Source organism: Scatophagus argus, chromosome 18, assembly GCF_020382885.2.
Source record: "Scatophagus argus isolate fScaArg1 chromosome 18, fScaArg1.pri, whole genome shotgun sequence".
Classification (NCBI taxonomy): Eukaryota; Metazoa; Chordata; class Actinopteri; family Scatophagidae; genus Scatophagus; species Scatophagus argus.
Window position 1 is genome coordinate 13,668,177 of NC_058510.1, and position 25,528 is coordinate 13,693,704.

At 40.1% G+C, this 25,528-nt stretch overlaps 1 protein-coding gene across 2 annotated transcripts in view; it reads left to right on the forward strand.

The window, feature by feature from the left end:
- Positions 1 to 3,335: 3,335 nt before the first annotated feature.
- Positions 3,336 to 25,528, forward strand: part of pld1b (phospholipase D1b) — a 36,415-nt gene continuing 14,222 nt past the window's right edge. The window contains exons 1-15 of one of the 2 annotated variants that reach the window (XM_046371453.1): positions 3,336 to 3,432; positions 18,573 to 18,743; positions 18,824 to 18,987; positions 19,492 to 19,634; positions 19,949 to 20,057; positions 20,186 to 20,251; positions 20,417 to 20,475; positions 20,861 to 20,953; positions 21,331 to 21,483; positions 21,781 to 21,930; positions 22,436 to 22,519; positions 22,991 to 23,072; positions 23,623 to 23,733; positions 23,820 to 24,002; positions 24,632 to 24,848. In XM_046371453.1, coding sequence (XP_046227409.1) covers positions 18,605 to 18,743; positions 18,824 to 18,987; positions 19,492 to 19,634; positions 19,949 to 20,057; positions 20,186 to 20,251; positions 20,417 to 20,475; positions 20,861 to 20,953; positions 21,331 to 21,483; positions 21,781 to 21,930; positions 22,436 to 22,519; positions 22,991 to 23,072; positions 23,623 to 23,733; positions 23,820 to 24,002; positions 24,632 to 24,848 — 1,753 coding nt within the window. In that variant the 5' untranslated portion in view covers positions 3,336 to 3,432; positions 18,573 to 18,604. Of the gene's footprint in view, positions 3,433 to 11,604; positions 12,501 to 18,572; positions 18,744 to 18,823; positions 18,988 to 19,491; positions 19,635 to 19,948; positions 20,058 to 20,185; positions 20,252 to 20,416; positions 20,476 to 20,860; positions 20,954 to 21,330; positions 21,484 to 21,780; positions 21,931 to 22,435; positions 22,520 to 22,990; positions 23,073 to 23,622; positions 23,734 to 23,819; positions 24,003 to 24,631; positions 24,849 to 25,528 lie in introns of those variants that run through there. The other variant, XM_046371452.1, reaches the window with a different exon arrangement.

The following is a 25,528-nucleotide window of genomic DNA, read 5'->3' on the forward strand; positions in this document are numbered from 1 at the left end:
AGAGTTGTTACTTTGTTGCCTAAAAAAAAAAATCATTAAAGCCTTCACAGTGTGTGATCCTGACTCTTTTCAAATGAGTCTTCAAATTAATCTGCAGCAACAACTTGGCAGACTGCCATTTTAGCTCATGTAGCCAGTCAGTAAAACCTCCCTCCGGCCCTCACTGTGATACTGACAAGAACAACGTAGCAACATCTGAGAAACGTGACTCTGAAAAAGACAATTTCAAAGGATTGTGAGAAGACATCAAATAGTTATCTTCTACAAACTAGATCATCTATTTTATATCAGGACAATGGATGTTTTCAGCTTTGTGACAATGCAGTAATCCAAGATGGTTTTTGATGCGGAAAAATCTTCACTTCCTTCAGTTCGATGCATAAAAGAACTCATGTAGCTCAAGCTGTTCTTACTTGAACGTATAAGTTTATTACAATGCAAATGTGACATCACAGAAGAAAGTGAGCATGTGTGGATACAGTCAAATATGAAAAAACTTAAAGCAAGATTGCATTCATTCAGCTTTATACTGCGTCCCTGAATCTCATACCACCATCCAGACAGGAAGCAGACAATGTGTGTGCTCCTCTGAAACATCAACAATGTCGACTTCTTATCATTACATCCAGACTGGCAGGACTTTCAACATAAAATATGTCAAGTGTGAAGGGCACTGAGGCTTCTCAGCTCAACTACACATCAATGCATAAATCCAGTGGTTCCTTTATGATCATAATTTTATTGTTACCACAATTTTAAGTTTCTTTTTCTTTAGAAGTATATCTATCCACTGGAGCTGCACTTCAGTAAAAGTCTGCGTATTAGCAGGGAATGTACTTAATTATAGCTGTCAGGTAAAAAGTACAAGAGAAATACAATATTTCCCTCTGAAATACTCAAGTAAAGTACATGCACTGCAAACTGTGCTCAAGTAAATGTACTTGGTTGGATTTTACTACTAGAAGAGTAAAAGACAAGATAGTAACTTAGACATCGGCAGTAATAAAAAAAAAAAGCATGTTTGCATTATCTGGCTGTGAACATGTTATCAGTCTACTGTAGCTGAGACCAATCAGCTCTGCACAGCTGAAACGCAAATGAGGAGCCAAGGAGACGTTAACCACAAAATGAGATTAGAAATATTAGGTGCTGGTCCAATAATCACAGAGCAAAGGCTCAGTCTGTAAACACACCACCAGGGTTTTTGTTTTCTTATGTGAGCATCCTTTGTTACATGCACAGGAAGAATTGCACTTATCGCTCCTTTAATGCCGGATAATTCATTTTGACACCTTCCTGCTGACGTTTCTGCTCTCTGCTCCAGCTGTGCTCTGTGTGTGTGTGTGTGTGTGTGTGTGTGTGAATACAGGAGTATATCATGTGTGTCAGTGTTTGTGCAGTGTGTTCAAACAGATGCCTTCAGGGGTCGGATGTGTCTGTGTGTGAGTTTATGTGTGGGTGGTTATTAAGACTAGAGAGAGAGAACTACAGGGGGGTGTGAGATAACAGAGAGGTCTCTCTGCAGTGAAAATGGTAGCCGTATATGGCAGAGGAGGTTGCTGGTGTGGTTCAGAGATGCAGATTTGTCCATCTTTCACATGGAATGGTTATTATAAAGGTACAAATACATACTGTAATAATACATTTTTAGAAGACCAAATTCTAAAATGATCATGCTGATATTAATGTTAATTTAAGTTGATTATTTTCTGTTTTTTTTCTTTTTATTTTTTTAGATATATAAAAACTATATATGTAGGGAAAAGAAATGTTCATTGTTGTAGTGGAAGAAGTACTCAGATCTTTAAAAATAAAATGAAGTGTAGTGTAGATATATTATTTTGCAGGCGGTACTGTGGAAGTGCTGCATTCATACTTCTGCTCAAGTAAAAGTGCATTTCATCTGACTGCACGAAGTGAGCGTGCTTTGCTGTTCTGTTTCCTCCTGTTGTCGATATGATCTGATGGAGCTGAGGGCAGTTTTTGAAAATATAAGTTACTGATTATCATCCTGGAAGGTCACAGCGTCACATCAGATTTCCAACGGTGGTAGCCTGTGTTACTTGACAACAGGTTGTTAGAACTCCCACATTACCAAGAATATCATGTAAGTCAGTAAGGTCAGACACAGAATCCTGGAGGAACTCTGAAAAGATGTACTGACTTTCCTCCTCCCTCCCCCCCCCTCACACTTTGTCCCTCTCTGCTACGTAAACGCAGAGCTCCTGACACATTGATTATGTGGTTCAGCTGATTGCGGCGCTGCAGACAGAGGAAGATGTGTGTGCTCAGCTGTGTGCATGTGCATGTGTGTGCATAAACCCCAGATAGGTTCCTGTATCTAAATGTAATCTTTGAAATATTCCTTTAACATTCCCACAGGGATTTAAAGTTTGTTACCTGACACCACTGTAGCATTCCTATGATCTCTCTACGGTTTTGCTCTCGTACATCACCGTGGCGTCTTTCTAAACATCATGCAGTAAGTTAACTATGTATCTCTTCTGTAAAGTTTGCAGGCGTGGTTTAGCAGAGGAAGCCCGAGGATGTGATCAGGTAAAGTTAGCGAAAGAAAGCAAGTACATTCGGAAGTAAGGCGTTCCTCCTTTCAAAATAAACATATAATGCCAGGAAAATTGTAGTTGCTTTAAGTTGTTAAAGTAATACAGGAAAAGTAATTTTTAATCACATTTAATACAGTTTAAAGATATTTCAGTTCAAACATGACAGTTCAAACATGACCTGGTGATCTGATGGGACATCACTCAAAACTTTCAGAAAGTCCATATCAGGATAAACCTGTTTGGGGGACACTGGAGCAAGAAAGAAAAACCTGCTTTTGTCTTTCCAAAGGGCTGCACAGTATTCACAGACAAAGTCAAGTCAAATTTAACTCTGTCCAAGGAGTTGTCTCAGAGGGCTTGAGAAGCAGTGCAACATACAACGTCCACTGTCTTAGGGTCTCAGTCTGGTTTAAGGCAATACTAAATCAATCAATCAATCAATCAATCATCCAATCAACTGTAGAGAAACCCCAGAAAGAGCAATCAGAATCAGAATCAGAATCAGAATTCCTTTATTTATCCCTGGAGGGAAATTCTTGAACTCAATGGATGAGATGTGAAATATTCCCTGCTATTATTTAGCAAATACTATATGAATATGGCATATATAATTAGTAAATGTCAAGTGTAATGAAAAGATAGAATTGATCTTGACTATATACTGGTCTTATGACTATATAGAGGCAATTTATTAGAAATTCTTACCTCCGGGACGCAAGAATATTAAAAAGCAAATTTTATTTTGAAAGTAAAGTAACAGGAAATTCAGCTGTTAGTTATTGTTGTCGATATCACTGTAGGTTATTGGCTCACAGCGCCTCATCACACTCAATCCACCAGCTGCCGTCGTTTCAGTTCACATCAGGAGGTAAGACTCTCTTCATTTTACTGTTTACCGGCGGTCAGTCCCACATTACTCGCTATGTGTGTGTGTGTGTGTGTGTGTGCGCGCGTCTGGGGATTTTACCCGGCCAGCGTTTGGTAAAGTTTTCTCGTAAATGCGTAATTAGTGGTAATCTGCCATTGCGCGTAAAGTTAGGGCGTAATTAGTGATGCTGTGATGGGGAACAGCGGTCGCGACGCGGTGTTGTTGTGGCTGTCTTTTGGCATATGAAGGCATCCGTCCTCTGCAGTGGTCGGTCAGATCCTGCTGTAGTGCGCCGGATTGCAGTGACCAGATATCAACCATGTGCTTGAGTGTAGGTGTCGAGGATGTTAAATCCTGTGTGAATTGAATCAGATGATCCACAGACGGGCCAGACCTCTCCTGAATGACAACTAGATGGTCCCAGCTCGCTTGTTCCTTTTCAATCCTCGACACATTGCAGTGAAGCAAAAATCACTTCCTCCGGATCAACCAGCCCAGCTTACACCCCCTGACACACAACAACACCACAGTGGTATTTACTGTCAGTTTGCCTGGCTGATGTTGTACATTTTATCTGAAAACAGTTGCTGTGACTGTTCCAGTTCATTAAATATTGCTTACTTGCTCTGTTTGCATTCACACTTGAGTTGTGTCTTCAGTGTTTCTTGCTTTATTGGGGTCTGTTTCTACATGATCACTCTACAGCAAGAACTTAATGGAGATTTCAACACGTTGAATTACCACTAACAGGTATGATGTTATCTCAGAACAGCCATTTAATTGTGGGATGGGAAACCCTTAAGGGATTGTCCATTATACTGACAAGTGCTCTCTGTGGTGCCAAAGGAGGAGTTTCAGACTCAGATTTGATTGCTTGCAGCTCCTTCTTGTTAAACAGGAGATGATGTGTTTTATGTTGCGGATATTTAGTTTAGTTTCTACTGATCTCTACACCCAGAAAATGTAAACGATTATCTATTATTATCACTTTTTTTTTTCTTTTTAGCTGTCACCCACATACTGACATATCTTGTTTCATGATCAGTTTGGTCAGCCGATGAAAGCCTAAATGACAGTCACTCTCATTAAAATACCACTTGTGCACTTTAACCCTTAAGGTTAAACCTAAGGGTTATAAACATAAATGTGCATTAATTATTAATGATAAGCAGAGGTGGCCTTTGTTTCAGCTGTGGTGGCCCAAGTCTACTGCGAAAAAGTCTTCATACTATATCAGCTTGTGGTTGATGGACTGTTAAGGAAACCCTGCTGTGAGAGTGTGACTGCTTGCAAAAGAGGAGCATGGTCGTATAGTCTTGACTTGCTTGTAATTATTTAACACATACAGCATGTCTGTAGTTCTGCATGCAGAAAGTGAAGCAACAAGTGAGGCAAACACCAGGGTTGTCTTTGTGTGTCGTAAATCCCGTTAATCATATCAAATAAATCTGCTGTTTGTTGTGTTGGTTTTACCAGGTAAAGTTTTAAATATGCACAGCCTTATTAGTTGGTTAAACCATAACAATAAAAGTTTTCTGAAGCCTGTGAAATTCCAAAACACATTTGCATTTTTACTCAGATTGGTAGATCAGAGTCATGGAGGTCAAGACAGTGGTTTTCCCACACACAAATGGAGAGTCAGTAGAGCTGTGAAGTGGGAGGAGCAGCTAGTTGTGGTTTGTAGATCCCTCATCATAGACTTCCTTTATGATGTTTTATCTCAATGATTTCTTTAAACCTGCAGTAACAACTTTTTGGTCACATGTGACATGCAACATGCAACATGGGCTCAGTAGGCCTGGTTTGTATTGGCCAATACACAAAGTTCAGATATTAAATTGTATCAGGACATCTTTTAGCTCTGTTTTTGGTCTGTAGCAGCTCCTGAGGAAAATGGTCTGGTCTGGTCCACAGACCAGAAGGCTTTTTTTTCTGAGAGCAGCTGTCTGCTGTGACAGAAAACAATGATGTAAGAGTATGAGCCAAAACAGCTGTCAGTTTCTGTAGGTCTGTCACTGCCAAAGACACCTTTCACATTGTGCTGTTGTCACACTTTATCATTGTTTATCATTTAGCTTCTGCTTGTGACCAGCATGGCTTGGTGACCTTACGTTGTCTATGAGAACATGAACCAGATATTTGCTTCACGAACCGAACAAGAACACCTCCAAATGGATTATGACAATTAGATTTGAACTCCAACTTCTCGTGCAGAAAGCACCTTTTGTTGCAATGCTGCTGCAAGACTTGTGTGGTAACAACATGGCCGCTTTGGAGCATGAAAAGGTTGTTGCCATCCTGGTGTTGCTGTATGTGATGGACAGGAAGTCTAGACAGGAAGTCTGAGGAAAGAGAGAAGAAGAAAGGGGGAAATGTGTGTTGTCTTTTCTAGATCTCTTTTGTATGCGAGTGTATGGGTGTGTGTGTTTGTGTGTGTGTGAGTGACAATGTGTTTCAGAAGGACCTGCTCTTCCAGTGTTTGTCGGTGTAATTTTTTTAGTCGTGAAATAAATGGGACAAAGTTCAGTCAGTTGCTTACTCCCACAGAGAATGGCTAATGGGCTCGGCTCAAGTATTGTTGTGAACAGGTAGCATAACTGTATGTGAGTGTGTTTGATTATATATTCATGTAATGGCTCTTCCAGCAAACACAGTCCACAGAATGGGGAGTGCTTAATTGACATTGTGGGTGTGTGTGTGTGTGTGTGTGCGTGTGCTTTTATGCCCAACACACACTCACACAGAGAAGAAGTGGAGCTCAAGGGGCAGTGGGTGTGGCGAGGAGAGGTCCAGCCTATAATCAGTATTGTCAGCAGTGAAATGCCATGACACACAGAAACAACAAGAATGACGCTCAAGGACCCACAGATAACATGATAAAATGTGCAGAATAATTATGGTTGTTTGAAGCATTAAGGATTCCCCTCTTTGGAACAATGAAACTGAGAAGATGAGCCTCAGACCAAAAATGGACATGTGGACAGATGTGTCCATGTTTTTCTGGCCATAGTTAAAGTTCTAGCAGCCCAGAGTTGCCATGTTTGTGGCGATAAAGCAGTACTCTGAAGGTGATTTGACCTGTTTTTCCTGAAATGAAGGGTCTGATTTTGTTAAGTATTGCCTTAACTGCAAAATATTGATTCCCAGTCCTTGAGCTTAATTCAAAAACACCTTCATAGTCACTGAAAAATCCTTGAAAACAGATCACAACGCAAAACAACAACTTAACATTTAATGTGTAAGAGGTGTGTGGATTTGGAAACTACACAAGAAATAAAGCTTAATACTAAAAATTATTCATTCGCCAAGCCACAAGTCAGTGTAAGATCATGTTTTTATATTCCCCCTAATGGACTAAAATGCTGCTGAAATGCGATCAAAGAAGAGGACAGAAGACCTCATTTCCCATAGTGGCACACAAGTACAAAGTGACTCAGGGTTGGAAGAGATTATTGTGTAACCAAAAGGTCACAGGTTTGATTTTCACTGCAGGAGCATGTCGAGTTGAATTAGCTGTGAGTAACATGTTGAAAAACCTTCCCGTTGGATAAAAGTATCTCATGTCAAGATCTCAAGTGGCTGCGGCTACATGAACCACATTTATTTGATCTTTTTAGAGGAAAGACGTTGCCATCATAGCGGCTTGAGTCTGTGAATACCTAACAGGATAACATGTCCGTTTACATGCTTCACAGTCACTATTGAATAGGAAGTTTAGACATTTTATTGAATCTAGCACTCCACCATGAGCAAACAATATTTAAATTTAACAATCAGGGACCTGCCTCCAGCTTGTGACACACTCATCAGTCTACTTTTGCGCTTTGTACTAAAGCCACAGGTTTACTCTTCTTGCAAATCAGCTGCAGCACTTAATCCAGAATCCCTTGGAAACAAGGAAACATCACTGAGATCTGAGAAGACATGGTGGAAGTACACCATGAAGACCTTTCCCTTTACATTCTAAAGACTTCCAATGAACTATGGCTTCAAACTGCTGTGTGCAGCCTCAATTCAAGATGAGGACAAATGCATAAATCAAGCTAATGAAAAATAATTTGAACTTATTCGAAATAAAACCTTTTTTTTTTTAAACTCACTTCCTCTCATTCGTATCTGCAGCCTTTAGGTTGATCTGCTGACATTCAGTTCAGACTTGTGTCATGTTAAACATGTTAAGCGTGTTTTGGAAATGTTACAGGTCCGACCTGTAAGTCTGCTGTCATGGCTTTTATGTAATGGTCACCAGCTATGCTTATTGAGACATGAGCCCAACATGTAAAACTGCTGTAATAATTGGGGGGGGCTGTCTGAAAACCTTGGTTCCTTTATCACCTGTGCACAGCTGGCCAATCGTGACATGAAGTGGATGTGAATGTATATTGTGCAATTGGAAGATGACATTTTTGTTGTACAAACTTGATGTGGGTATTTGATGATTAAAAGAAAAGAAAAAATAACCAAATAAGCAAATACCAAATTGATACTGAACATAAACATTAGTTACAGCCCTGTGGAATTTAATTAAAGGTCCAGCAGTAGTGGAACTGGAATGTAACTAAGCACTTATGAGCGTCCTCCTGTTGCTTGCAATGGTGATTGGTGATGTTGTGGGAGTGTCAGCTAAATGCCTAAAATGTCTCAGTAAATTGAGCACACAGAGCCTGTTGTGCCACTGGTTTGGCTGGTTGAAGCACATGAAGTGAGTCATGATCAGGAGATTACACTCATGTGTTTAAAGACAAGAGACTTCCTGGTGCAGCTTAACAAAAGTGAAGTCTTAACCTTGATAATGAAAGAAACGGTCAATGAAAGGACCGGATTGAAATCCGATATCTTGTGTACCTCGACAGCCCTGACAGACAAACACAGTATCACACACACTTGCGGTGCAAGAGGAAGCGTGTTACCCACAGGAAATCACAGGGTGTCCAGTGTTGCTAAAATTGCCAAGACACCCGTCAGGGATGGATTATGAGACAACAGGCCCCAAAGTGCAAACATGTCGAAGGTCCCCCCACTCTACTCCTGCAGAGAGTGAAAAACTGCAAAAGACCCAAAACAACCACCAAAGATGCAACCAGTTCAAAAACTGCAGCTGAATATCAGTTTTTAGTTCACACTGTATAGGAAGTGTGACTCTTCTACGAAGCTTTTAATAAAAACATGACCGGGACCGTGAATGTCAACCATCAAATGGTTGTTGAAATATTTCATTCTAGACCAAAGTGGTGGAATGACAGAATGACTGACATTGCCAAAGAGCCATCCCACTAGCATGGCTGAGACAACAGCAACAACAAAATAAAACAAGTCCACACTTTTATTTTACTGGTCTGTAATGTTTGAATAATTTCCAGTTTCCTGGAGAAAACCGCCCAATAAGCAGGAATATCTGTTTACACTGTTGCCTAATTTTTGGAAACTTTATTCTCAATACTTTTTATATTATTTATTTTGAATGCCAGACTTGCCAGGTTTAGTTTACACTAGCACCAAATAAGAATTAATTAGTTAATTGAAAATGTACCAAGTGATTGTTGTCTCTATTTTCACTTTAACAGCACAAAAATTAGACAGAATTCCTTTGGGAAATTACTAGGAATTTATTTGGAAATCATGGACCTCTTAAAATAAAGCTGTACAAAAAACAAATATTGGTTTGATTTGGTTGGCAAATATTCAGCATGCAATCGTGACAACAAAACATGAACAGGACATTCGTACAGTAAATAAGTTGTTTCGATGTACATTAGAGCTGCACAACAAACCCAGGAGCCAGTAATCATTAAATACTTCATTTACCTTTTAAGTTTTATTGGGATTGCATCATCTTAAAATCTCAAATGTACTTGTAATTAGTAGGGTTGAAAATAATTGTCCATTTTGTACCGTCATAGTATTGTGTGATATTGTGGGGAGATTGTTGCAGTTTTTCTCTTACTGAAAGGGAATTTCAGAAGGGGCTGAAACATAAATGGGCAGTATTGTATTGTGTTTTAACAAAACACACACACACACACACACACACACACACACACACACACAGATTGTAACAGAGCTGCCGTGCAAGATGCTGACCTGTACATTGGGAGGAACTTGTGGTATAACGTTTCATTCATCATATTAGTATTGTGCCTTTGTGATGCCTTTCGCCAACACATTTTAATGAAACTATTACAAATCAACACATATTAAATCACATGCTTTTAGTGTACAGCTGGCCCACAATCCATCTGTGGAAGATCTGTACTATTGTTGTGTTTAGTATTTCTTCCACCTCTGTGATTGTGTACAGAATTATAGCGTGTGCAGTCAACATGCAGTTGACAGAGCTGAACACCAGGTGGCAGTGATACACAACATCTTTACTGTGTCTGGTTAAATGTTCCTACTCAAATGCCACCACATTAGAGATGTTACTTTGAATTTTCTACTTAGTCAGATCAAGGCAGTAATGATCTCAGGAATTCAAAAGGAGAAGGTCGCTGTGTGATCATGAACCCGTTTCTTTTGAGATAAATCAGCAGCTCATTGGTTTGGACAGTGAAATACTTCTGTTCCATGCAAGATGGCATCCTCTAAACTTATATAAATATAACAAAGCTCACGTTACATCTCTTGAACCACTCCTCTAGGGGAGAACCTTTTGCATTTTTGGTAGCCATCTCTGAGCAGGGTGAAATGAGGGGTGTTCACTTGGTTCTGCAAAGACATCACTCAGTCCCACTGAATACAACACACTGGACCTCTGTGAAAATTTCTGTAATTATTATTATTAATGTAAGTTAATGTAAGTTTTGTGGGTGGGAGGGGGCCTTGCAGCTTGTCCATAAATGGTTAAAACTACTCTGTTGACTATAACTTCCATATTCTAGGAGGCTGCAGCGTCTTCCCAGAAGTTAAAGTATTTCACACGAGTCTGTGAATTTGTTCTGTACTGGGGAAAATCCCCATTCTGAGGCACCCGTGATAGAAAGTTTTTTGAGATATTCAACTTCGATAGAGCCTAATATTTATATAAGCCACACTTTTAGTGCTGAGTGTCCCCCTTCAGGATGAATATCATCAGCTTTCCATCATCACCAGGTCTGATTTATCCAATTCTTTGGTTTATGAACTAATGCCTGCATATCTAATGACAAACTCATCAGTTTCAGCTGTACTTTAGGTTTTGTACCAATTAGCAAATAGCACTGGCATTGTGAACATGTTAGCACGGTGATGATTGAGCTGGAGTGGTCCAAGATAGTAAAATCTTTAATCGATCTTCTCCTTAAAATGGTAGTTTGTGCCCTCAAGTCACAAACCATTAAATCTAATAATAACTACGTGCTGACTCTCCACACTCTGGTATACCACTTTGTTTTAATGTGACCTTGGACTGAAATCCCTTTGTTCTCTTTAATGTTCTTTAAATATTTTACTCGAGAACAAAGGGATTTCAGCCTAAGGATTTAATAAAATGTCATCCACCTGGACATTAAGTAGAGGAAGGGCACAGTGCAGCAATTTGAGTTTATTCTTTTTTAATTGGAGAGAGAGAAATCTAGAAGTGAAAAGAGGAAACAAGTACACTAAATGCATAAATGAGTAATTTTAAGAAATGATTTGTAGTTTAAGGGAAGGGCCCTCTTCTGCTTTATGACCTCTACCAGACTCCATAGAGAAATCATGCGATTTAGGTTGAGACTGTGCAACATACAGCTTTAAGCACAATCACTGCTACCCAGTTTTGTTATTTATCTCGTATTGTGAAATTTTTGTGTATGTATGCCTTTATGTGTGTGTGTGTGTGTGTGTGTGCGTGCATGTGTGTGTGTGTGTGTGCGTGCACATATGTGCCTCAGTGATCACATGTGGGTGGGAGTCTGAATGCTTTGGTCCTTCTCTGGAATGTCAACAATGAATCATGTCATCCTACTCGTCTTGGGGTGGGAAACTGCTTAGTCCTCCAGCTTTACACACACTCTCTTCTTTACAATTTGTGCTTGTTCAGCCTGTTTCCAAAAACAACATTTAGTCACAAAAATAATCAACCTGTGAAGGTGTGTTGTGAATGTCATTTCATTGTATCAATGAACACAACCTCAGAAGAGTCTGTAGTCTTTATAGCCTCACACATGTTCTCAGTAAAATTAATTAAAAAAAAAAATTATTTATCACCTCTTTGTTTTAAACTAAAATGACAAATAATGTTCTAGCATTTTTAGTGTGAGAATGCTTAGACAAATGTCTGTTCCCTTTAATACAGAGAATTATATGACCACACACTTGTGGATCAATAGCACACACTCATGTGTATGCTACATATGAATCTGCAGACAGTTAGCTTGGATTAGCACAAAGGATGAAAATCTCTCAGTCCCAGACAAGAAATGGTTTCAGATTTAAAACCACAACTGGTCCTTTTTTCATTACATTTCTTTAGAGAGTCAGGCTAGCTGTTCCCCCATGTTTCAGTTTCCTATTTCTCTTGGGCATGACAGTTATTATCAGTGATTATCGGATTAATTTTGTGTTGAATGATTAACTGAGAATTGGGATTGAATGCAAAAGTTGTTGGAAGTTTATTAAAATGACCCGAAGCCCCTTTAACATAGACAGGTGCCTCAAACAGGACATCTCCCCACCCTCTCCTCTCTCATTGGCTGTCTTTGAGCTCCTAAATGCCATTCAGGCCAATCACCTCTCCTCCCTCCCGCTAGATGCCGCCCACCTGAATTTTGCCCCTCCTCTGTCTGCTTCACTGCTGCACTCTGCTGTGGTCCTCCCAGACTGTCTATCAGGGCTCTGTGGATATGTGTGTGTGTGTCTGTGCATGTGTGTGTGAGTGTTTGTGTTGTGGAGATGGATGACAGTATGTGTGTGTGTGGGGGGAGATTTTAATAACAGCTAAGGAAAAGACAGACTGGGGGAGCAGTGGATTCTTGGGGAGGTTTTTTTTTGTTTTGTTTGTTTTTTGAGCAAGTTTGTTTCCTGACGGAGAGACGGATCAGGGAAGTGCAGACATGGTGGTGGTGATGACCATGATGATAGCAGGCTTCCCTCAGCCTCCCCGGGCTCAGGTCAGTGTGTGTGCGTAATATAGTGTTCTCCAACTGTTGGTGGTTTCCAGTTTCCAGGTTGCGTGTGTTTGTGTGTGTTTGTGCGTGTGTGTGTGTGCGCTACCAAATGTTACTGCAAGAAATGCCATCACAAGTTCTTGGAGACCAAAGTAGCAGCTTCAAATTGCATATTTTTAAAGTCAGACCTTGAGGTAATTTTTGACTCTGATATTGATGATTGAGTCAAAAAGTACAATATTATGTTTTAACTTAGAACATAGCAAATACTTTGTTGAGGATCGGGGCTGTCGCTCATTTGAAATTTCAGTTGTGAATGTAGAAAATACAGAAATATTTCATCTTGATGATGTGTTAATGAGGTACTTGAATGTACATTTTAATTTGCATTACTGCAGCATGTTGTAACACGGTGACTTGTGCTGAATGAATAATATTGAGTATTTTATTAATCAAGTTCTAATGAGAATTATGAAAAAGAACAATCAATGCCATTACAAGTTTTCAAGTCCAAAGTGACATCTCACAGTTATGGTGTTTTGTGACAAAGAAAAGCAGTAGAAGAGTGCAACAGTTGTGGAACAGTGCCTCTGCCCGCACTTTAAACTTATTAATCATGAGGCCTATCAGTCATTGGGAAAATCGAAACTCATGAAACTTCTGGTTTTGTTTCCTATTTATTGTATTGTTTTATGGATCATCACGTGTGTTTGTCCTTTTATTTATTACCTCATACTCATTTAGTGACCATTTGGCCCCTGAGCTGCAGTCATGTTAGTTTTCTGCACAGTGTTGTGTTTCCATACAGTGAAATGACTGTGAGGAGATGCACAACATAAATGGAGTTTGGTTAAATTTGTTTGTTGTCACTGTGCATGTGTGGCTGGTGTCTCTTTTGTTATTTGTCACTGTGCAGTTAACCAAACGAGTTTCACCTCTGGGATTTAATAAGGTTTTTCCCATCTAATTTAAGAAACAGGAGCCACCAAATATTTGCTGTTTTTTTACCTGTTTGGTGAATTTAATTTAATTACTTTCAGGACTATCATGACTGATGACTTGCATGTTAATCATCTTAAAATATTGCAAAAGAATGAAATGAGGACCTAAAACATTTAAAAATACATAAGTGCATGTGAGAGGAAATGAGAATTTACAGAAATCAAAGAGGGTTTTATGTGTTAAAGAGCCTGATTATATAGGTTTTGTGTGTGTGTGTGTGTGTGTGTGTGTGTGTGTGCGTGTGTGTATGGACCCAGCAGGCTGTCACCTGGCTGGCGAGTGATGTGGGGGTGGGGGGGTGGGTTATGGTCTACACTGGGCCCAATTAATGTAAGTGCTCAGAAATAGACACACACACACACACACACACACACACTACTTGCATTAATCATCTTACAATATTTTTTTCTAATTCCAAGGTCAATAATGAACCTTCAAGCTCAATTTCCTCTTTCGATTTGAGTCACGTAGATTTAACTGGGATCATGTCCTCAGAAAATATCCTTAAATAGAAAGGATTTGTCTTAAAAGCTCCATTAATCTATATTTTCACATTAGCACTGGGTCGGCACCAAACAGCAGACTGACAGGGTTAAAGACTAGCTGGTGAACACAGTGGAGCAGTCAGCAGCTAAAGAGCCAGGAGTTTGCATGGGACCAACAGCAGAGCAAAAAGAGAGTGAATATTATACAGATGTTCATCATGTGGACACAAACAGGACTCCAATGGGAGGTTTGTCAACACGTTTTCTGTCCCAAACATATCAATTAAGCTTTGAACGTATCACGAAGAATTTAGTGTTTCACCCGAGAAGTGTTGTAATGAGTCAGTTCTTGTTTCGTCTTTTTGTCACAAGGATGGTTGGTGATGCTCTTCACACTTTCATTGTTTCACTTCTTTCCAACAGAAGCTGCAGTTTGTGTCAGAAAAAGGCAGCGAAAGGGAAGACTGTTTTTAAGTAAACAACAATGTAAACAGTGCAGCTTTTAAACTTTAAAAAAGGGCTTTGCAGGTGTTTTATGTACATCAACCATGTTTGTTAGCCTTCAGGGGTACGCTTAAAGCTAGAAACTTTGTTTACAAGAAAAAGCCATGGGACGACTTTGAAGTTCTTTTCGAAAAAGGACCATTAATTCAGTTTTTAATGGACAAATATCCTCAGCTGAAGAAAAACACTGAAGGCAACAAAGGCAAACTAGACAGCCAACAGACACCCAGGTTTAGTTTTCTCCATTGAGGAAAATGTTAAAAATTGAGCAATATTTCGATATTAACATTTATCATCTCTCCATGTGATTAATGCATCTCGTGTTTAAAACTGTAATGAACCAGTAATCTAGTCCATACAAAATTTCATTCTTATTTTGCTGAATTCCAATAATAAAAAAGTTACAATGTCTAATAATTTAATAAGATATTTAACAAATAAAGGATTTTTTTGTGCTCTAGCACGCTTCTTAACTGACAAGTTAGCTATGGTAATCACAAGGCCCATGGTGACGAGTCAGACTGAGCGTCATTTCCTGTTAGCTCAATTTTTTTTATATGTAATAAGGGCAAAAGATGCTTGATGTGTCAATTAATTGTTTTAATCCTGCTGCAGGTGGATAGTGTTGAGACAGCCGCTCATTTGGACACCATACAAATGTTTAGGCTTTACCCCAAACATGTCAGCTTAGTGTCTTTTAATTTCCACCTCAAGTCATCAAATAGATGTTAAACTGGCAATGGGAAAAAAACATCAATGGTGTAGAGAAATGACTCACAAATTTCAGCTCTGTAATTCCTACCTGTTTTCAGGTTTGATTCAAAATGTGGAGAAAAGGGTCAGCTTTTTTGTTCTGTGTGGCTTTCAGTGCTGATAACATTATTCTCTGGCAGACAAAGGACATAAGATTGTGTGAATGTAAGTGTAACCAAAGCTGTGCTAGTTTTTCCAAAGACATAATCAGAGTGAAACACAACTCGTCTTCAGATGCTTTGTTTTATTATATTATATTATTAATCTCAATCCTGTATTCGGTGCCAGGTTTCGTCACTTTGGCCCACCCTTCATCTCTTTCTTACTTTCCTTCCTCTTTCTGTTATTTATTTTTAATTCCTTGCTTCACCGGTTCCGCCTGGAGCCATTATTAGATGTTTGTGAACACACCTCTCACCACACATTTCACACGCATTTCTCCCTCTCGCAGTTTCAATACATCATGCAAAAGGACAAACAGATGCGCAGGATCTAAATGCAGATGGTGGTTTGCATGCACACTGTGTGTGTTTGGATTGTGCAGCCAAATGTGCTTGTAGCATCGAGGTAGTACAGTAAAGTACAGTAAATTTGCATCTGATTTGAGTTTGCACTGAGAAACATTTGTTGCTGTAATGTGTTTGCCTTTGATGGTGTTATGAAAGAAAGAACAAAGTGGAGGGAACTCACTCCAACGAAATTTGTGCTCTGCATTTAACCCACCCAAGTGACGTGCACACACACAACAAACCTGGGGCAGTGGGCAACCGCGTGCAGCGCCCCGGGAGCAGTGGGGGTACCTTGCTGATCCACGACTGCCCCAAAATTTGTGTGTGTGTGCTGAAGGGGAAACCAAAAATAATTTACCATATATATTTCGAAATATCACTTATTACTCAGTTGACGTCATATATATCAGAATATCAGAAATGATGAGGTTATCATAGATCAGTGGTCAAGAACCCTTTAATGATTTGCTAAGATGGGCAATGAAACCCCAACTGGGCCAAAAATTTCATTAATTTGAAAGAAAAAGATAAATACTGTGAAGTGGGAAACATCAGACGTTAAAGTGTGGCTGTTGAACTGCACAATCTGGCATAGTTTATTGCTTTTGTACTACGATTGGTGCCAAACTTCTACACTTATTTTTAGTTTGAGTACAATGTTGTATTTTTCAAAGTTTAAAATCAAAATTCCAACTTTCAAGTACAAATCTTTTTTTTTTTTTTTAGATGAATGAAACTTTTGCCCCTTGTTTGGCTTTATAACAAAATTCTCTCCAATTTTTGCTTCTTTGTTGCAGAATAATGTAGTTTTACCCATTCAGGCCTCCTTCTCACATTATACTCATGTTGTTTCAGTGAAGGGTCACGAGAAGGCATTATTTCATGTCATAGGGTCACTGGCAAAAATGACTATGACCGTAGCCACATACATGACATAATATAATTAGGGAAGTGAATGAGTTCCTGAGTTTTGTAGAGAACTATGTGAGAGCTATCATCTGCTCGTCTGACAGCTTGTTTCTGCTCATACTGAAGACCTTGAAGTGACAGCTCGAATTATATGGAGTTAATGTAACTGACAGCGTTTTACACAGTAAAATCGTGATATTTTAAGTAAAGTTACACGATGGCAACTGCTTTGGTGATACTGCAGCTTCAGAGAGTTAAAGTTAATTTTATTCTGCACTAGTTCACAAATGTTTGTTATCACAGTGGATATAATAACAAGAAGAAAAGGAAGAAGAAGTACAGGGAGAAGCAAGTATAGTACAGCTGAGATAAAGAGAAAAAATAAAACGATTAAATTAACGAAGCTCTAAATGACATTTTTGTCCTTTGCATACAGCTGTTTCTTGTTCTTTATTTCACCTCATATGTACACAGAGGCATCAATAAGCTAAACTTGCATCATTTAACCAACTATTTGTTTTCTTCTCATATTATCGTCTCTGTAAACTCAGTGGTATGAAGCAAAGAAATTCAACAAGAATCAACAAGTGAAACTTTCAACCAGTTGTAGCTGCTTGCGTCTGGCCCCTCTCTGTTTGACCCACCCACAGCATTTGTCTTCACATTCATGTTTCTGGGTCAGTTTATGTGAAAATCCCTCCAGTCAATCCTTTTCATTCATGAGTGCACACACACGTACGGTGTTTGACCTGCTTTTTTCCCCCTCTCCACACACACTTACATTGAGGTATGTGGTTAAAAAGGCCTCTGCTTCCTGTGCTTGTCTTCTGTTAATCCCGCTGTTTGGATTAGTGTCTCATCTGATGTGATGTGAGGCTGTGAGGAAAAGCACAAAGAGATGGATGAAAGAGCCGCACGTTATGAAGATAAAATATTAGCTGAGAAGGCTTTTGGGAAAAGTGGATGGAGAGAGCGAGGAAAGAAAAATGGAGGGCTAGAAAGGGCTAGAGTGAAGAAACCAACTGAGAGGCATACAGTGGTTGGTGATGACAGGAATAATTTCAGTGCAGAGGCAATTCTTTATCGGTGCTCAGTAGTGGTGGGATGTAAGTACTGTGCTTAAGTACAGATGTGAGCTGCTTTTACTTTAGTAATATTTTCAATGCAGAGCTTTCATTTGTATGTAAGACAGTGTGGTATTAGTACTTTTAACTTAAGTAAAGGAGCTGAATACTTTCTCTGCCACTGTCAGATGTATTCACTATATTCATAAGTATAACACTAAAATCTCACACCTGCGACAATCAAATCATCTCACTTTGGCAGACAAGTGTTTTCATGCAGGTTTCAGAGGTCTTTAATGATGGTCATTTTGCTGTAGTTAATAAACATGACTCCTAACTTTCTTATCAGTGTAAAAGCAGTTAACAGTTACACATTCACTCTGTGGTGAAATGCTGCCTCAGGTTACTCCTCTTGGTTTGATTCTACACTTCTTTACATGTTGGCATCAGCCTCGGTGTGCTACCAGAAATTTACAAAAAACAAATTTGGGAAATAACATTTGCCTTCATTTTCAATTACTTTTAACTTGTAAAACTAGTTTGTATGCTCTACTGCACAACTCATCTCCAAATGAGCTGGCAGATAAAAGATTATCAAAACCGAGTAGACCAGGGTTGGACATCTTCTCTTTGAAACAAGTTCAGGTGGTTTGGGCACTGGTAGGACTAAATAGCCCATCCTGAGAAACCCTTGGGATTTTCCAGGAAGCTGATTTTTGGATGTCATCTGAGTCTCAATAAGCACAGGAAATTAAAAGGATGCAATATCAAGTTTATCCTTATTTTTGGTTTAATACTACTAATCCTAATAAATACTAATAATCTTCCCCCTCTTGCCTGTCTCTCCAGGTGAGCCCTGGGCTCCAGACTGAGTGCTAGCCATGCTGCGGCAATCCGAGCCAACAACCAGCACCCTGCAGCTGGTTGCCAACGATATGACCGGCATCATGGAGAAGCTGGACACCCGTGAGCTGGACCTGGAAGATGGAGAGTACGACACAGCTGACGCCAGTGCTCCAGGTGTGTACAGGCTGTCAGTCTGGTGTTCATCTCACATCCTCACCACATGTTTGTTTTCTGACGTGTGTGTTTTCCTGCAGCGGATCGTTTGCCTTTTATGGCAATCTACAACACGGTGGGTTTCAAAGAGCCCACGGCCAAAGTCTTCCTGTCATCTCCGATCACTGCCAGGATCCTGGAGGTGGAGCGGTTCACCTCAGCTCAGGATCGCTTCAACGTCACAACACAGAGGAGTGTCAACAAGGTACACACACCTAAACACACCCAAAACATTTAACCCTGTTGTACTTATTATTGGTCTCAAATTTCATGTCTGGTGACTCAGAAATCGTTGCTATAAATTGCTGTAAATAAGTTAAACTGGTTTTAAATTGTGGGACTTGCATCCGTTAAAACTGTCAGAAGTTTGGTTACTCAGTTCATATTCTATCTTAAAGATGTAACAATACCAAATTTCTCCTACAGATTTCGGGAGAGTGTGAATTTGATCCAACCTTAAATTATACATATAATAATGAATTTAGCTGTTAACGGCTTTGTGAGGTGGTGCGTAGTGGAATGCAGGCAGGCTAACATCTGTTGGCCAAAGTTGTCAAGTTAGAAGCAAAGAACGCAAGCAATCTGCAATCTGGTAAATTTTTCAAAGCAAATAATTTAAATAGCAAAATGTTATTCATTAAAAATGCAAAATGAGGAAACCTGTTGAAAATTTGAAGTGCTAAATGTCAGTATCTGCTGTGTGCTGCAGTCGATGCCAGCGGTGTTTAAGATCGAGTTGAAGCATGGGGAGTTTACGTGGCTGGTGAAGAAGAAGGAGAAACATTTCATCGATCTCCACAGAGAGCTGAGGACCTACAAGACCTTCATGAGGCTGCCGCTGCCGTCACGCAGGTAAACACTCACTGCAAGACTTTTTCCCTTTTCTTTATTTCTGCATTGACTTAGTTTTGGGTTTAGTTAAAGCCTCAGAAGCTTATATTACAGGTGATTTAAACAGTTTGGAACCAAAACTATATTTAAGCTGGATGGATCAACTTTAAACACCTCAGACCTGGAAGTCTCATTTTGTCGTCAGCACATGGTACTTCATTGTTACCTCCGTCAGAAACAAATGTTTTGTTATAGTTTCACACCTTCATTTTGCTAGCTGGTCCTGAGATTTGAATCAACGGCATTTGAACGTTTTTTGTCATTTCTCTCTGCAGTCACACGGTGAAGAGGCAGACAGTTACGAGCGAGGTGAGGCATATGCCGAACCTCCCCAGAGGAGGAGGAGATGAGCTCGCCAGAGATGAGCAGGTTTCCAGCCGCAGGGTACGCTTTTCACCAGAGCAGCTGACAACTACCAGTTTCTTTTGCTTACATACTTGTTGATATTTATTTTTAGTGTATTTGCTTATTATATTTCATATGTTATTTCTCTGATGTGTGTTTTCCTCTAGAAACAACTGGAAGATTACTTGAATAACCTGCTAAAGATGCCAATGTACAGGAACTACCATGCAACAGTAAGGAGACGCTGCACTTTTAAAACCTTGAAATGTTTAATTAAAACCTGGAAGATGTCTGGGGAATGACAAAATAGACTGTAATGTCATGAAAAAGATTTGAATGTGCAACAACAAGAGATTTAGATTTTGTTTTGTGTTCAAATACTTTTTTCTCTCTTTCAGATGGAGTTCATAGATGTTAGTCAGCTGTCCTTCATCCATGATCTGGGACCGAAAGGCTTGTAAGAACGACTCATCATCATAAAATATCACTTACTTCACAACACTTGTTGGTATTTGAATTTCACACTAAACCCAAAAACTCAAACAACAAAAACAAATTTCTACTGTTTTGGTGAGAACATTCCTTCAAATACCAGTACCAGTGTGGGTGATTTCAAGGAGAATGGTGTCACGTTAAACATTAAATTGATGTTTTGCATTTTGAGGCTGTGTGCTTTTACTCACAGATTTATATGAACAGAAACAAATCCTTGATACTCACTGATATTGGGATCTCAAATCTTAGCTTGCCAAACCAGAAAACAAAGGATTTTAATATCCAAAACAGCATAGGCAGTAAAGAACAGCATTTTTGGTAGAAACACCATCTTTCTTATCTTTCAGAGAAGGGATGGTGCTGAAGCGATCCGGTGGCCATCGGATCCCCGGGATGAACTGTTGTGGTCGTAGCAAAATGTGCTACCGCTGGTCCAAACGGTCAGTGACGCTGACAGACACGCACGCTGACAGGGAACAGATGAAAATTTTGACTATTTGTATCGATTATGATAACTATTAACTTAATAGCTGGGATCTATAAACACACTGACATTACCAGGGAACCGCAGGGTAGCCACAAAACAACTGATCAAACAGGTTGTAAACTTGTCTAAGGGAAAAACACAAGCCAAATAGTACACTTAATAGTCAGTCTGGATATACTGTAGCCGTCCTTTTAATGGTGCTGTGTGTGCTCATTCAGCTCCACTTCTAAATAAGTGTTCTTGGTCTGTGGTTATGCTGAGGTGTTGGTTACCTGTGCTGTGCTCCCTGGGTTCACCTTAAACTTCTGACTGCGTTGTCTTTGTGTGTAGTTGGCTTGTGGTGAAGGACTCGTTCCTGCTCTACATGAAGCCGGACTCGGGTGCCATCTCCTTTGTGATGCTGGTCGACAAGGAGTTCAGCATCAAGATGGACTCCAAAGACACAGAGACCAAACATGGCGTCCGCATCGACAGTCTGTCCAGGTTTGTGACACACTTGTACTTTATGTAGCTTTTACTAAAGATGCTGTTTCCAAGTCAAATTATATTTACTTAGAAACCAAGAAAAAAACGACATAGACATGAATAGTTCAAATAGTGTACAAACCACATGTTCTTTACAACTCCTTTGGATTTACCTTAAATGATGCTAAAATGGGGTAAGGATAAGCATCCAGGTCCTCTAAAATGACTTCAGTGTGTGTGTGTGTGTGTGTGTGTGTGTGTGTGTGTGTGCGTGTGTGTGCGTGTGCGTGTGCATGTGCATGTGTGTGTGTGCAGATCATTGGTGCTGAAGTGCAGCAGCTACAGACACGCGCGCTGGTGGGGTCAGGCCATCGAAGGCTTCGTACAGAAGCACGGCTCGGCCTTCCTCACCGACCACCGCTTTGGATCCTTCGCCAGGCAGGAAGAAAACATCCCTGCCAAATGGTAACCGCAGCAACCAACTGACCACTGGTGTATTCCCATTTTAGTCAACATCAGTGTTTTTATGCCCTGTTGTGTGCGTTGTAATGACCCTGATAATCTGTTTTTATGAGGAAAAGAGCTTCTCTTTCCATCTTACCATTAAATTGATGCAAATTAGAGCCAAGTACTTGGGCCAGATGTTAAAGAAAACAAAAAGGTCTAGACAAGACCTGGTCCATTTGGCAGAGATTGTGTCTGCTGGTTTGTGTGTCTCGCTGGAGTAACCCGACACAAAGAGAGGGAAAGTGATCCTCACCTGCTCATCACCTGTCTCCCTGTTGGGGAACACTATACTGTCTGTGAGACTCACTGTGTGCATGTGTGTGCGCACAGCTGAGAGGTCCGCCATACAAAGCATAATGAAAAAACAAAAGTTGGACAGACAGGTGAGAGGGGGCAAAGGTGTTTGTTTGATCTGTTCTTGCTGTCTGAAATGTATGTGTGTGTGTGTGTATAACTATGACAGGTACGTGAATGGCAAAACGTACATGGAAGATGTGGCCGATGCTCTTGAAGAAGCCAGAGAGGAAATATTCATCACAGACTGGTGGTAAGTGTGAGTCTTTATGTGTGTGTTTCTTTAAAGTCAGTCACAAGTCAGCTCTGCAGGATAATATTGAAATGACTGGGAAGGATGGGGATTTTCTGTGTGTGTGTGTGTGTGTGTTCAGAGTTCAGTGAGTGCACTTGGCGGTCACTTCTTGGGGAGGTTTTCTGGTCAAACAGATCAGTTGCAGTCTGAGGCTCAGACTACTGTTACACTAGCACACACAGAGACACACATTTCAATACAACATGCTGTGCGTGTGTGTCTGTAAGTGATTTACTGTATCTGCAGTACTGAAGAAAGGAAAAAAATACCTTTTTAAGAAGTTCTTCAGAATTAAAGAAGTAAAGAAATTTACTATTCGAGAAAAGGGGAAGCTGGGCAGTAGAAATGAGCTCGGTAGAAGAAACATAAAGTGATAAAAGAATAAACGGCTTCTATATGTGATGTCTCACAGTGTGTTGGCCTTCACAGGTTGAGTCCAGAGATCTTCCTGAAGAGGCCGGTTGTTGAAGGGAATCGCTGGCGTCTGGACCACATACTGAGACGCAAAGCGGTGAGCAGAAAACTGTCTCTTCAGTGGTCTGTTTCACCAGCTGCCATTGTCATCCTCGCCATCGTGAAAATCACAACATTTTTTTTATCAACAGAGAAATGAAATAATGTTCTCTATAGGCGAAGCTTGGTGACTGAGTTTGGCTCAGTTTAGTTTAGTTTAGGGAGAAAGATCAGCAAAATTAAAAAAAAAAAAGGCAACTTTTCTGAACATTGCATCTCATTCAGTATCTATCAAGCTCGTCCCCAATTATCCACGAGTCGTCAGAGTTTGTTGTTGATCAGTAAATGTTAGATATCCAATCTGTAATCCAACACACAAATTCTTACTTTATATTTATAATAATAATAATAGAGACGCTTGCCTACTGACCCTCTTCCTCTGTTGCCCTGTGGAGATTTCTTCCGAACAAATGTTATATTTACCTTCAGAGTTTCTCATTAAAACTCAAGATCAGCAGTCTCCTTCTACTCCGTCTTTGCTTGCACACTGACGGTGTTGCTGCGTCTGCATGGACTAATGTTTTGTATTTCTGCTGGTGTTTCCACAGCAACAAGGAGTTCGGATCTTTGTGATGCTTTACAAGGAGGTGGAGTTAGCTCTGGGCATCAACTCTGGATACAGCAAGAGAACACTGCTGCGCCTTCACCCCAACATCAAGGTGAGGGCCTGTCGGGAATGTATCTTCAGTTTCATCATACTGTGTGCGGATGTGTCCTGTGTCAATCTCTCACTGTTTCTCCAAAGGTGATGCGTCACCCAGACCACGTCTCCTCCGCCGTCTACCTGTGGGCGCATCACGAGAAGATCATCGTCATTGACCAATCGGTGGCCTTTGTTGGTGGGATTGACCTGGCTTACGGCCGCTGGGATGACCGGGAACACCGGCTGACAGATGTTGGGAGTGTCACACTCTCACACTTGGAGCAGGTCTTTCTCTTCTACACACACACACACACACACACACCCACACACACACACACACACATACACACACACACACCCACCCACACACACACACACACACACACACACACACACACACACACACACATATACACACCTCAGTTTAATTCTTTAAATTCACTTGACTCAAGTAAATATTTAAGACATGAAATTCTTGTAAGGTCTCAGATTTGAGTAAGATCCTTTTACATCCTTTTCCATTTTGAGTTAATAATAGTTTTTAAAAAAGGTGTCCTTAACCATCACAGACAAAATCATGTATCCTCATATCTGTTGATTTTGAGTTTTTCAGATAGCCTGAGTCTGAAAACACACTGAACTGTCACAAATTAAAACAAGGCACCAGGCTTACTTCATGAAAACTTCAGATTTCATTTTTTTTTTTGTCCTCATTGAGCATGACTTTATGTAGATTTATTCAGTTTTAAATTGCGATTTGTACAGGGATAGTTAGCGTGAAAACCTACATGTTTCATTTCTTTCCATTTATTCTAATGTTTCAGGTGTTTTGCATTCGTTTTTATTTTCACTTCAGGCACCTACAGAAACACGTACTGATATGCCCTAATAAGCCTGTTTGAACTTGTTCATAGGCTGAAGCTGCCTCCTCCAGTATGGCTGCTCCAGGTAACGGCAGCAGCACCATCTCCCAGACCAATGGGAAGGGAATTTTTACGGTGACAGACTCAGTGGACCAACCCAAACTGAAATGTCAGGGGAGGAGGAGGACCAGATTCAGCATCAAGAGACACCTGCAGAAACACGGATTTGCCCAGGCTGACAGTGACAGTGACCTGGAGAACGAAGAGAGTGAGTGATACATTTATTAAAAGGCTTTTTTTCAATAGCACAATGGTCCTGTGTGATGGAAAAGTGTGGTGGAAAAGTGATAGCAAAAACAAAAGTGCAGAAAGGTCAGTAAAATAAAAGCTTTTGTATTGTTTTCTTGTACTCTTAAGTTATTTTTTACAGTTTGCTAACACTGTCTGATTATTTGCAACAGATGGCTTTGTGGTGATAATGTTCAGCCATGTTGGATCAGTTTTATAGAATCTGGTCACAACAGTGTTTGCTTCTGAAAATTCATTATTTGGGATCAGAGGAGTTGGACAAAGCACTGAAATAAATCTGCTGAACTTCAAGTTCAACTTTCATATGGAATTAACATCAGAATAACTCATTAGCTAACATGTGCGCTATTTAGACAAAAGTATCGAGACATACCTCTTCATGGGGCTGTTTTTCAGGAGTGGGGCTCAGCCCCTTACTTCCAGTGAAGGGAAATCTGAATGCTTCAGCATGCCAAGACATTTTGGTCAATGCTATTCTTCCAACTTTGTGGCAACAGTTTGGTGAAGGCCCTTTTCTATTCCAGCATGACTGTTTCCCAGTGCACAAAGCAAAGCTCTATAAAGACATGGTTGGATGAATTTGGTGTGGAGAAACTTGACTGGCCCACACAGAGTCCTGACCTCAACCCCATCCAACAC